This window comes from Lineus longissimus, chromosome 2, assembly GCF_910592395.1.
Source record: "Lineus longissimus chromosome 2, tnLinLong1.2, whole genome shotgun sequence".
NCBI lineage: Eukaryota > Metazoa > Nemertea > Pilidiophora > Heteronemertea > Lineidae > Lineus > Lineus longissimus.
The window spans coordinates 27,698,235-27,711,969 of record NC_088309.1 but is presented as its reverse complement, the minus strand read 5'-3'; the positions used below and the strand labels follow the sequence as shown (position 1 = coordinate 27,711,969).

Sequence of the window (13,735 nt, the reverse complement as noted above, 5' to 3'; positions counted from 1 at the left end):
TATGGTTACCGTTCACAAAAACATCATGGTGGACAAGAAACCAAAATATTGATTTTGACAGCACAAAATCTGTATTTATTGCGTTTAGAATACCTTCCATTTCCAGTGAAAGACGTGAATTTTGTTCCTTAATATGCCACATTTGAAAGAAGAACGGAAAACCCAGCCTTTGTGGAAAGAATGGGATTACAAGGCTCAAAAGAAGGGCGTGAGACACACAGTGTATTCTGTCAATGGAGATGAATACACTGGAGAGTGGCTGGATAACAAGAAGGATGGTAAGAAACTGGATTAACTGACTAGGCCCTACGAGTATTAGTCCCCTTGGCCTTGAATAGAATGCTGCATCATTCCATCTCGGCCTTTTTGATTGTTTTTTCTTCTGGGTGGATCTAGGCCGACATTAATTAAGCAGGGTTCTAGGCCCTTATCTGTTAAAAAGTTGAACATGTCTTTATTCAGCTAATATCTTCACATTGTAAATGTAATAATATTGTTCTGTTCTTAATAGGCAAAGGTACTTACAAGTGGAAGGATAATGGTGCAATATTTGATGGTGACTGGCGTAAAGGAAAGCGACATGGCTTTGGAACATACAGTATTCCAGTTGCACCTGGTCAATATAAAAAACAATACTCGGGAGGATGGAAGAATGACATGAGACATGTAAGTGTCAATGATGTGTAAGAAGTGCTGTCTGGTTTCAATGAAGGCCAACTATCTCTTCAAGCAAGTTCAAACATTGTCCTAGAAGCAGTACACTACAGTCTAGGCCAACTGTCTTTAACACAACTTTTCTTTCCTCTAGGGTTATGGCACACAGTTTTTCAAAGATGATGAGTACTATGAAGGCGAATGGTATGCTGACAAGAGATGTGGATGGGGTAGGATGTATTTCTCAGATGGCTCTATTTATGAAGGAGAGTGGTATGATCACCAACGAAATGGCCAAGGAATGCTTAGATTACGTAAGTATAAGACATTATCGCTGTCATTGCTGCTGAAATATTCTTTAACCTGGCGCAGCAGCATTAAAATAAAATAAAAAACAACTCCTGGCAAGGTTGTGACAAGTAAAAGTGTTTTTATGGAATAAGAGAAAGTCTATGGAGATTTTGCACATCATGAGTGTTAAAAGTATTTGAAGGCACCTTCACTCCACAAACATGGATGGCGTCCCAAAAAGAAAGTAATTCGTGGTATCAGTTGGTGTATAGAACATATTTTCATGTTTGTTAGCTTTGTTTCAGCAAATGAAAACCGTTATGAAGGCTCATGGAAGAATGATATGAAGAATGGCCCTGGTAAATTCTATTATTTGGACAAAGGTCAACTGTACGAGGGCACCTGGTTAAATGACATTCCTAAATGTGGTGAGATGATAGACTTTGGTAGAGAAGGAGCACCAAACCCAACACAATATCCGCTTCATGAAGTAAGTATCGGCATGTCACATACAGTAATGCAGTTTACTTGAATCTTCATCATGGTTTATCAGGCAAAAACTAAGTAATGCTTAAACTACTTTTCTGATTTCCTTCTTACCCTGAATGTAAAGCAGCAATGCCCACTTTCAATTTGCTTTAGTTAGTTTGCAGTTGAGTTGAGAATTCGGGAATAGTTGTAGAACACTAGTATTGATGTCACTCTGAGATCAGTTCCTTTGCCATTCTATTCAGTGTCCTTGTCTTTATTTCACTTTCAGATTAAATTAAAAGATCCTGAAGAGGTTTTAGCTGAAGCTGAGGAAAGGTTTATGCAGGAGCTAGACTAAGATCAATCAAAGCATTTTCTCTGAATGATCAACTTCATTGTCTGGTCGATTTTAAAAAAGAAGAAAAAATAGCATGTAAAAAAGTGTTAGATCGTTTTGTACTGACAGTATCTAAAAAAATGAAATTTGGAATAGTATGGCCCATCTTCTCCTTTAACAGAAGTAGGGAAAATGAACTACCAAGTGAGTTTTATGAAATCAGGATGTGACAGGACCTTTTACATCCCTGTCAGTATTGAGTGAAAAGGCTGTGATAAAGCATTCCTTTGTTGGAAATTTCATAAAATTTAATCTAAGTTGAAAAAGGGATCACATTTTTTATAGTCAAATCATGTTAGCAGTGTGTTTGGGATTACTTATCAAGATGCTGTTCATTGGTAGGAATTGACATCTAATTATGTGATACCCACATGTTTATCAATAATAAACTGGTAGAATAAGTTATCTTCAGTTTCTATCATAATTATGCCAAATACAACATATAAGATCAGTTTCCTTTTAGCAGTTTTCTAGGAGATTGTACAATACTTTCTACTCAAGAGATATACTCTTTCATTTTTGAGAGCTGTGAAGTCAGATCGTAATTATAAGCTCTTGAAAGCAACTGCAGCACTGTCTTTCTTAACTTGAAAAAACACAGATTTTTGTCGGTCTTTAGACATATGACTGTCAGTGTTAACTTGACATGAATCAAAATCATCAGATAATGGTGTAAGAAATGTATTGATGTATTTATGTATAAAGGTGTTGTAAATAGACAAACAAGACAAATAAATATTTATGTGAAATTTGTGTTTGTTCTTTTTTAAATTGTCTCCTTAGTTTGTTGACAGGGTTGTGAAGCTTTCTGCACCTTCAAAACCACATTTGCCTAACGAAGTACATCCAGGCTTCCTGTGGTTCCTGAACAAGGGAGTCTTGGGGTTGTCAGGATGAACAAAGTAATACAGGAGACAAAAGTGATACATGTATTTGAGTTCACAGCTATCTCGGCTTGTCCAAGGAGAAATGCCTCTTGCCTCCTAAATTGAGACAAGTTTGAGGATCGACAGACCGGACTTCATCTGTTTTGTAAAGTCCCATGGTCGGCTCATTTCTAGTAAAGCCATCAACCGCCAGCTGTCGTTGGGGTATCTATAGAGCACAGAAGCCATATATCATCGATATGTTGGCGCCTAAAGAGACGGCATTCATTGCTGCAGCTAAGATAGAACAGAGAATGATGGGGGGAATAAAATCTGACCTCATGAAGATGAACGCATATTAAAGCAATTGGGCGAGGTCTTGTGATTCTTATTCACTGCTTGAATGCCCAGGCGCCAAACCTCACGGCAAAAACTGGCCCAAATGTCATCTTCATAAAAGTACGGTTCTCTCTTTTGTCCCAAAAGTCACGTACACTTCCAAACATGACATTGTATTAAATGATCTTGGGACGAACACTGTTCTGTTAATCGGATATGAATTCTTGATCGGGTTCATTCATTTTTTCAGATAACTTTTGTCCCATTTTCTATTGACATTTTAACTCGTCCAAATGTTTGTATTATCGCTGAATGCAAGATTCTTGTAGCACCTGTTAAAATGACCCAATTCAGCGCTAAATTTCATTCATTTCATTAAACAGTACAATGAACGAGAAATGTTTGTCGCCGTCGACGGCATTGTCGCATTCACCTTCTCCCGACACTCCGACGAGGACATGACCAAAGCGACACAGAGATGTGGACAACGTCATAATTAGGTCAACCAATCAAATATCAGCAACTCCTCTATCCCAAACTTGCCACAGGAATAATTGGAAAGGATTAGAGTGAAGAGTTTTGACGATTACTGTCGACTTATTTGTTCTACATATGATGGAATAAGCGCTTAGATATGTTTGAAGAACCACATCAACAGGGCCAAGACAGTATTCCTAAGAACCTGATATAAGCATTATTGAACAGATCTAAGTTCGTCTTTGGCATTTGTCCATCAGGAAAAACAAACGAATGTTCAGTGGGTCTATCTATACCTTCATACTGAGATCTGGTGTTATTTACGAGAAATGATAACATTATGAACAAATAAATACCGGTTTATGATATGGATGTTCCTCATATCAAGTTCCTCTTGGAAACTGATGTCTCTCCGAAAGCTCATTGCGTACCGGACAGACTCTCCAAACCGATGTAATTCAATTCTGGTTATACTTATCATAGGTTAGGACACACTTTTATCAGATCATTTAGAAGAAAAAAATCATCATGCCAGTAGGTCTCAATCTGACAAGTTCTTCAGTGCGATATGATAATTCATTTATGGGCTAATGATAGTTAGACCCAGTCTTTTGACCTGGTTTGTACAATGCAATTTCTGTCCTGTCATTTTGCCCAAAACAAACATTAATTCCTGCAGAGGTCATTGCTTGTAGCTTGAGGGAACGGATTGGTGTAAATCCAGGGGGCGAGTGCGGCTCAGTCGCCTCTCATGTTGGTGGAAAACTCGGCGCGTCACTGGTCGTTCGTCGGCCCGGCGTTTCGCATCACACCTCGCACAGACGCATGTACTTAACTTTATGCCACGGGCAGCGTTTGGTGTCAAATGTGATATATTATGTCTTTTACATTCTGTGATATTTGGGGCAGACTGTCAAAAGCGCGCTCTCTACCAGTTCGTCTAAATGACAGGACACTGAACTAGTAAAATACATCAATGGCCATTCATATGAATGTAGATTTGGATTACTTTAACCAAGTAGCCTGTAGATCTTGTCCTCATCCAGTTTATGAGTTTCATTTTACACATCACTGCATGGAATGAGATAGTCTGAACCACTCCGGGACCATAGTGGAACATCGCGCAACCTGTGTTTGATACGGTGTCTCAGGACGCTTCATTGGCGGGACCTATTGGAAGATATCTGTCTGGCCTCTCTATTCAGACTCGTGTCCGAGGACAGTTCATTTTGTCGTAACCTATTGGGACATACCTGTCTATTCTTTATTCAGACGGGTGTCCGAGGACGCTTTATTGGCGGGAACTATTGGCACATCCCTGCCTTGTCTCTTTTCAGACGGGTGTCTCATGGCGTACTGCTAACGTTGGATTTGGCGGGGGCTGCAGAGAAGGTTTTTAGAATCAATGGAATACTGACTCTAGACTCTTGACTCAAAATGATATCAGTGTCAGCTCTTTCTTCATATCGGATTACGTAAGAGAGGGAATCTTTCAGCGCGGATGAGACTGACTTTGTGAGCACATTGTGACTATTCCTTCAAAATGTGGATGTGCCGTACAACTTTACTCTGCGCACTGGTGGTGGTAAGTTAGAATTTTATTACTCGGCATGTAAACAACTTATCAGTAAATTACCTGTTTGAATTGTGTTTATGATGTTGTGATACGGATAAAATTTGTGTACTATACTGCTGTGCAAGTCATAAAACCATAAAGGTCCTCCTTGTTGAAGAAAGGGAGATGATTTTTTACATCTGGTATATGTGCTACCGTTGACTTGAAGGTCTCTTGATCTATCAACGGCTAACATTCACCAAACTGACCCTGCTCGTGAATATTAACACTTGAAACTTGAAAACTTTAATGAGGAGGTGACTCCGTCTGTAATCCCTCACAGGCACCGAATGTAATCAACACCAAGAGTACCTCAAACATTTGGGGCAAATTTCATGGATGCAATATAGTTGAAGAGGCGGAGGGGGTCACTACGGACGTTTGGAAACCTCTCTAGTAGACCTACTGGGATGGGTAGTGATAAACCGTGGTGTCGAGTCGGTGCTTCCCATGAGCAGCGGATGTATTGTACTTGCTTTGACATTGCGTGATTTATGATTTATGATTTTCCATTTATCAAAATGCAGTTTCATTTGATTTCAATGACAAATGGCGGGTTTTCTTAATCGCCGGGGTTGCCTAAAACAACAAACAACCCAAACATATGCCAGTGGCCGACGCGTCAATCAGCCACCGGCAAGGCGACAATTTGATTGATATTTCTGTGGCGAAAGTAAATAAAATGTCATTCATAGATCATGGACAACAGGATCAATTATCATCATTCAGCTGTCAGGTCGATAGCACCGATGTCTAAGTAACACGGGGTACGCATATTCATTGGAGTATCAAAGAATCAGCCCCGAAAGAATCGGACAGCGTTGCTTTATCCTTAATAGTACTCCTCGTGTAAATGTTCAACACGCGTGGTCAGAGTACTGAACCCTGTGGAACTCCTCTTCCAGCGTGCGCTCGGTTGAAACCACGCCTTTTACAAAACGCTCTCTGCTCTGGACGAACCCATCCTGGTATTCCCCATCATTAATTCAGTCAATTCAGGAGGAGGGGGTGGGGCAATCGAAGGATTGCCGCAGAAATTCATGTATATGTCTCTTAGGAGGAAATAATTTGCCGGTGATTTGGAATCTTGACCGACACTAGGTTACCATTCGCTACGCCAATTTGGCCTCCACTCTCTCTCGGTGGAGTATTTTAATAGTCCCGTCAACAGATATTTCGTCCAACTAAAGAATTAAAAGTACACATGTCTGGGTCAGCAGAAGTCTGCTGCAAATAGTTCCCTCCCACGGGCTTCCGAGCAGACATTGCATGTTAGTTTATCATCTCCATCCGTCTCAAAAAAACATCTAAAACCACTTCACCTATCAATGGGCGGTGTTGCTCCTGGCAGAATCATGAAAGATGATGTTTTCAATGAAGACACTGCACCTTGCTTGGACTCCGTGGCATTCCAAGTATTAGGCATGGTTATCTACTGCATGTAGCTAGACAGGGTCTTTCGTCTCGCCTTTACGTCCACAATCCCGAGCAAATGGTCGTTCGAACTGTGTCTAGAGGAAGCCGTACAGGGGTTTGGTTTGCTGGGGTGAAATGCACTTGGTGAAATGTGGAACCTATGATAACATTTCTTCCCGGCGATCCGTATCTGCACCATTCATTGTCTTCAGCATTACATTTCAGTCTCGAAGGTGCATACTTTTATCGCTGAACTGTTGGTTGTAAGTGACAAGGTGGATTTATCGCCGGCTCTATCTAATATCAAAGCAATCGCAAGGAGTCATTGTAATGCCAAAGCGAAGAATCGTCAGCACTTATTCTGTACCACTTATGGCGTCAGTCCTAACGTCTCCTAGTTTATAAACGGCATATTCGATAAAGCCTTCCTGCAGTGGCCCGTTCCGACAAGTTGTGATCGAGTCATCAAGAAAAGAGGTACTAAGGGGGGATATGTACATTTGAGCAAGTGTGGCTGTGCCTGACTGTCTTAACAATAGCGGAACATTTACTAAACCAACTCAACTCATCGGAAGCACATTTTCAGTATTTGTCGAATACTCAAGAACGCCATTTTCAACAATAATTATTATTTGTTTGTCTGTCTGAGAGCATTGAAAGCATATCATTTTCACGCTGAAGTCCTTTACTTCCACTAAGTGGATGCTTCTCATTTATAGCTTTTTACCCACCATTTATTTGTTGACAAGACGTTATTTGATGAGCAGGCGACAGCAATGCCTGCGCTATACTTTTATTGTAATCAGCATGTCAACTTGATAGATCTTGACATCGCTTCAGGCACTATACAACCGGGACACAATCATTCGCATGTTTTTTCGTTCCCAAGTTTACAGCGGCGGAAGAGCTCACCTGAGTTTCATAAATCTGATGGACAAAGAGAGTTTTGCGACAAAAAACTCAAGCTGAGGTCTCCGTAGATAACACATTGTCGGCATAATATATTAAGATTTTTGACAGATCTTTTGTATTCGATATCATCCAATTTAACTTGACATTAGGTTCAAGTGATTACTGTGAATTAGTGTGTATATACTGATTATTACCCCGTATTATCAAAGTTAACTTGACATACTTCGGTTCATAATATCGGTTTGGCAGACGAGTTTTTTCCTTACATAGTCTGAACTGATAATTCGTTGTGCCCTCATGTAAGAAAGCTTGACCTGGAACAATGTCACGTAACAACATATCCCACCATCGGAATGAATGCGTGAATGGCGGTTCCCTTTCATGCTGATAGTTGCCTATTGTCTCAGTAATGATGTGTTATAATTTGGATATTTAATGAGATACGGAAATATGTCATATTGAGGTCATGATTTCTGGTAGAGGAAATGTAAATCATTTCCAGAAGATGAAAGCCTTAACCGAATGGCCCCCCCGGTGGTGGCGGGAGGTTAGGTGATACATCATGTAATAGGGATATGGCTGCATTCTGAATGCATCTCACCTGGGTGTGCCATAACTTGTTATCATCATCTTAACCACATCATCCATTATCATTAACGAAACAATGGTAATATCCAACAAACAACAGTAAAAGAAGCTCCTTGCTCGAACGTAAAGAATGGAGTTGTCAGTCTCGGTCTAAGGTGTTGTGGTTACATTAACCATTTGGCTTTCAAGTTGACTCTGCCACTGTGTACTTCATGAAAAGTACCATCTTGTGTTACAATTTTAGTTGGCATTTCCCCAGGAGGAGCCATTCCTACAGCAAGTACTCCTTTACATTTCGTCTGCTGAGATACTCTATAGATACATGTATACCCACATTTTTGATACTAATATATAGAAAGAGTATTGTAATACAATTTATATATCAATGTATATCGTGCCCCATTATTTGTAAAAGATAAGAGAAAGAAACTTTGACATAGTCAGTTTGTGAATCACTTAATTGGGCATCAACTGACTCTCGGGACAATTATGGCTGTCATCTCCGTACCTTCCTTCACGCAGCCTTTGAATTAGATCCATTGCAAGTCTGTAGATTTTCACAATTTCCATGAGTGTGGCACCAGTTGTTGAACATGTCTTCGTTGCCATGACTGTCGCTGTCACCGGGACATACGAGGTAGAGTGACAACACGTTACTTAGTCTCCATGGGGAGCTTCCTCAAATGGAAACAGTAACAAGGATTTCCTGCATTCATCTAGTTTGTCAATAAACTACTCAGAGTTCAGTCAGTTCGAACGCCTTTTTTGTGAATGGCCCGGGGTGACAGTCTTTCAACGCAAACGTGAGAAAAAGGTATCACCCAGAGTTCATGCTGTGGTAAACAGGAGAACCATAAAGATACTGCATCTTCGCATTATGGCTTGGCAAGCAGGCGGCCAGTGATTTTTATCGGGCTTTATTGAGAAAAGAAATGCAAAAGGCATTGCTGAATCATAGCAGTATCTAATGATACATATGATGACAGTCTTCCTATCGGATAGCAAATGTAAGTTTGTTGTGGTCTACGAATTGTTTGTTTCATTCTGACAAGCATTATCGTAAACATTTACACAGAGTGTCAAGATGTGTTGATATATTTTGATAACCGTTGCGTGCATTCCATTGCCTGCGTTTGATCATCATCGTCTCGCCGATATCTTAACAAAGCATAGGCCTCATTCTCACCAGCTCTCGATATATGAGTTGGACTGGTAGTTACACAAATATCATGGCACAATGATAGCATAATCATTGCTGTCAAAATGATGGCATCACCCATCGTCTCAATGGATTCCAAGCAACAAAACGAAACAAACGAAATGGTATCGACAAACGGATACGTGTATGTCGGTATGCAGACATCTGACTCGGACAACAAAGGATGCCTTGAATCTTGTTTTAACAAAGGCGCAATATAAAACGACATACAAACCTGGGTTTTTTGCTTGATTGTAATAAGGACTTTAATGAAGACGCTGATACAACGCTTCAGACAGTATGTACGAGTAGCAGGAATATGTCGGTCCCAAACCGACAAGTGTATGCATGTACTGTACCCAAGTGCTCTACCAATGTTCGAGGCAGATTAACTGGCTCCCTTAGTGGCCAGCCTTTCGACAATATTCCAGGGCGTTGCCTTTCAACGTTGGTGCTAAACCTAGAAACTAAGAAGCAGACTCTCCCTCAAAGATGGACAGCTCTAATCCGAGCTGCCTCCTATATATGCGAGCGCTGTGGGTCACTTCGTCAAACTATCCTAATGTCGCATTTCAAGCCCATATGTTCTCAAGTCGCCATCAAATGGTCATGATGATGACTGCATCCTATCGTTCCGTAAATGGGGTCAGAACCTGGAAATCAATTTCATCAATTTCTGTAATTTAGATAACAATGTTTACAAATTAATGTCGCGACTTCGGTTGATTACAAAATCAAATGTATAACCCATTTGAGATTAAGTGCGAAATTTCACGATGGTTGCCTTGCTGAATTAGATAAAACTATATAACGAACATGAAAAGATAAAATTTTCTCCAATTTTGTCTGTCTTCGGCCGCTTTCTCCAGGTCATTGCACTGGCTTCGCCTCAGCCTATAATGTAATGGACGTTCACTGTAGTTGTTCGTTTTTGTTTCTTTTTCCTATTCAGCTTTGAGGAATGTCAAGCGATCCTGATTAGACTTTCATGCAGTCAATTTTGTCATCCTGATCGCCTCTTCTTCATGGCGACAAGAAGAGGCGGGTCAACTAGCTGCGTACGGCGTCTAATCGTATTATATCGTGTCTCATACTTCAATCAAGATATAAGCCATCATCCGGAAATACATTATATATGAAATTGACTTGGTATGCCAGTAATCATTATTATGTTTCAGTAATAACGAAATCCAGATTTGGTCATTACTGATGGAGTCATTAACAAACAATAACCTGACGATTGGAAATCGCAATTCAACTGGCGATCACCCTAAACGCCCTTTAGGCTGTAAAAGGGTTATTTCATTCCATTATCGATACTTTGCAGGCCGCATTTTGGATATTGTTGTATAGGCTTCATGCGTTGACTCTCTAGCTCACTGGGCCCCGCCTCTGAATACAAAGAATGTAAAAATATTCGATGCATTACAGGTTTGCCAGGGCTACACATACCGGGAGAAACATTGCCTTTTTGAGGTAACATCAATGTGGTCTAATTTGCTCATCCTTTATGACTTGACATAGCGGCTAGAAAATGCGGTTAAGTACAGCCTGCTGAGGGGAAAGCATAGATTAGTAGCCTATATATACTTGCGAATACCTTGCACATTGCCCACGTGGGATCGATTCGATAGCCACTGTTTGGAGGTTTGCGAGAGACTGTTTGGGCACAGATTTGTTCTGCCCTTATTTTTGTTGGTTTGGTTCTCGACTCAAAGCCGAGAAGACGATATCAGTGGCACTTATCCCATCTTGGTTAAACGGTGAGAGGAACTCAATACTTTGATCCTTGCTTTCCTCATAATGCAACATGTTCAGGCTTGCCAACAACAACATAAAATGTTGTTGGTGTTTGTGGTCACTACTTTCTGTACGCTGTTGCTGGTAGAGCAGTGAGATGTCGTTCGGATGCGTCGTTAATTCCTGTATAAAGGGACTGAGTTTCTGCATGGCATTCACGGGAAGGAAGTGTTCAGAAATGATGCACTAAATGCTTACAGAAATCGTGCAACACGTTTTTTTTGCACTTGGTATAATATAGCAATCAAAATTCCTGACTTTCGACATTGAGAAGGACTATAAGTTATGTCGATACAATCGATCAGAAACGTGTCTAATTGATCATATCAAACAAGTCACTTTGTTTGTCACCTGAAGTATTAAGGTCACAAGATTAAACGCCGGCTCAAATACTGACAGCTTACATGTTTCAAAAGGCACTAGGTTATTCAAGATATACAATTATTGATGTGAATATCTTGACGATTTTTCTTACCTCAGGGCATTTTGTTTACATTCCATAAAAGCTTTCATAACTGCTCATGTTTTCCGAGCAATTTGATTCAGTTAGTGCTTGGTGGACCGGAACAAGAGTTTAGAGGTCACTCAATAGATCGGCCATGAAAGCATACCCATCCGAAAGAGGACAATCCTTTTTATTGATATCTGTGTCAAATTCTTACCAGAGCTGTGTAAAAGACTAATTATTCACCCTCCCCGCTGCTATAACACCAATAACTCACGCTGCTTGACGTTTTCTTTCCCAAACACGTCTGTTTATGCAACTTTTCTTTTTCCACCGCTTGTATCAAAATTGCACCAATGTATGTCATGAGTCTGCAGGCTCCTCGTTGACTTTTGAAAACGATAATGATGTTGACTGCAGCACAATTTGGTCGAGCTTTCCTATCCCTAATGTCTGGAGCTTGATATCGGCAAAATCTCCTTGCTAAAAACGTTGCTATACCTCGTCCGTTCAGGCAACAAAGGTAATACTGATACATGAAGAAATTACGGCAGATGATTTTGCTTGGTCTTGCTCTTGAATGAGAATGAGAAACGTATTCATGGGGGCAGCTACTGAGACTAGCTCAAGAGTATGGCCAATGAGCCTGTGCACACGAGAGTAAAAAACAGACGAGTATGACTCAATCTTCTTAACGTCAGCTTTACTCACCCTCAGAGAATCGGCAGGAATTCAGACAAGAAATCAGGGAGAAAAATGAGCAGAAATTCGGAAGGAATTGAACGTACCAACTGTTACCTGGTACACACCGATACAGCCATGATGTGAGGGAAGGCAAGAGTGTCTGAAAGAGCCAGATAGCCGGTTTATATACAAAGAAATGACATAACTGCTATAGCAATTTCACTCACTACACTGCGTACCATGGTGGATCATTGGCCGATGCTGCTTACCAATTTTCTCACTACACTACGTACCATGGTGGATCATTGGCCGATGCTGCTTACCAATTTTCTCACTACACTACGTACCATGGTGGATCATTGGCCGATGCTGCTTACCAATTTTCTCACTACACTGCGTACCATGGTGGATCATTGGCCGATGCTGCTTACCAATTCTCTCACTACACTACGTACCATGGTGGATCATTGGCCGATGCTGCTTACCAATTTTCTCACTACACTACGTACCATGGTGGATCATTGGCCGATGCTGCTTACCAATTCTCTCACTACACTACGTACCATGGTGGATCATTGGCCGATGCTGCTTACCAATTCTCTCACTACACTACCTACCATGGTGGATCATTGGCCGATGCTGCTTGATTCTTGATCAAAGAAATGCTTTTTTCTGAACTGAAAAACTGTGTAACGTTATTGAATTCTGCACATCGTAACGTTATACCAACTCTACGGTCTCTCGAAGCAAAAAAATGAAATAAAATTTATTGAAAGATACGACTCTGGTAGAACTAGGTAATGAATGAATGAGATTGTTATCTTGATACCGGTAGCATTCAGTTGAACCATGTCGACATGCTCAGGTACCCCAATCATCTAACCAGTGGAATGCTCAAACTTCGATTCGGTTTTCAGCAGCACCGGCTTCCACTTTATGTGATTGGCTAAATTGAGTTTGAGTTAAGTGGCGGATGGAAAAAGTCTTGTTCGGGTTAATGTTTACTTGTATTGGTCCATTCTTTATCCCTGTACACTATTGAGTGACACTAAACTATGCGGTGAAAGTGGAGTTTTGCGCTCTGTCCATAAAAAGTTGATGAGGATGGCATACTGGCGAGGCGGCACATAATGCTGACCTTCAACCAAAACGTTTAACTTCTAAAACTGCTTGCAAACTTAGTGTTTACTAGCATATCCAATTTAGATACAATTACTTCGCAGTTAAGGTGATGACATTATTGAGCTTTAATGAGTTGCAATTGACCGTAATGGTTCATACGTGATATGTTTACAACGGTTGTTGTCAAGGTTGATCACGGACTTGAAATGACCAATTGGTGTCCACCAGTAGCCTAGTGGTTGAAAACTGCACAGCAATAACTCTACGGCAGTGAAGTCGCGGGCTTCCTGGTAGTTTAACATAAGCATCATCAGGTAGACACATTTAGACGGGAATACGGTATTTCCACGAACTTCCGGTTTAGGCCTGTTGACAATCTGGTTAACTTGTTAACGACGTGGCGTCTCAGTTGCACCAATCAACAATAACCTGTTACATGTGCTCGGAAGTCATATATTGT

At 40.7% G+C, this 13,735-nt stretch overlaps 2 protein-coding genes across 3 annotated transcripts in view; both read left to right on the top strand.

Moving 5' to 3' along the window:
* Positions 1 to 19: 19 nt before the first annotated feature.
* LOC135483898 (MORN repeat-containing protein 3-like) lies at positions 20 to 2,552 on the top strand. The gene is made up of 5 exons (XM_064764961.1): positions 20 to 278; positions 512 to 666; positions 809 to 968; positions 1,251 to 1,435; positions 1,706 to 2,552. The coding sequence occupies exons 1-5, from the start codon at positions 134 to 136 to the stop codon at positions 1,772 to 1,774; spliced, it is 714 nt and encodes a 237-aa protein (XP_064621031.1). The 5' UTR covers positions 20 to 133; the 3' UTR covers positions 1,775 to 2,552.
* A 1,674-nt stretch (positions 2,553 to 4,226) lies between these two features.
* The window catches only part of LOC135483356 (protein madd-4-like), a 34,187-nt gene continuing 24,678 nt past the window's right edge, over positions 4,227 to 13,735 (top strand). Inside the window, exon 1 of one of the 2 annotated variants that reach the window (XM_064764184.1) lies at positions 4,227 to 5,080. In XM_064764184.1, coding sequence (XP_064620254.1) covers positions 5,039 to 5,080 — 42 coding nt within the window. In that variant the 5' untranslated portion in view covers positions 4,227 to 5,038. The remainder of the gene's footprint in view (positions 5,081 to 13,735) is intronic. The other variant, XM_064764185.1, reaches the window with a different exon arrangement.

What these genes read in the sequence shown, in the direction of transcription:
- LOC135483898 (XM_064764961.1), top strand. Translation starts at nt 134, where the DNA reads ATGCCACATTTGAAAGAAGAACGGAAAACCCAGCCTTTGTGGAAAGAA. An exon ending in GCTGGATAACAAGAAGGATG is followed by an intron (nt 279 to 511) that starts GTAAGAAACTGG and finishes TGTTCTTAATAG; the next exon opens with GCAAAGGTACTTACAAGTGG. An exon ending in GGAAGAATGACATGAGACAT is followed by an intron (nt 667 to 808) that starts GTAAGTGTCAAT and finishes TCTTTCCTCTAG; the next exon opens with GGTTATGGCACACAGTTTTT.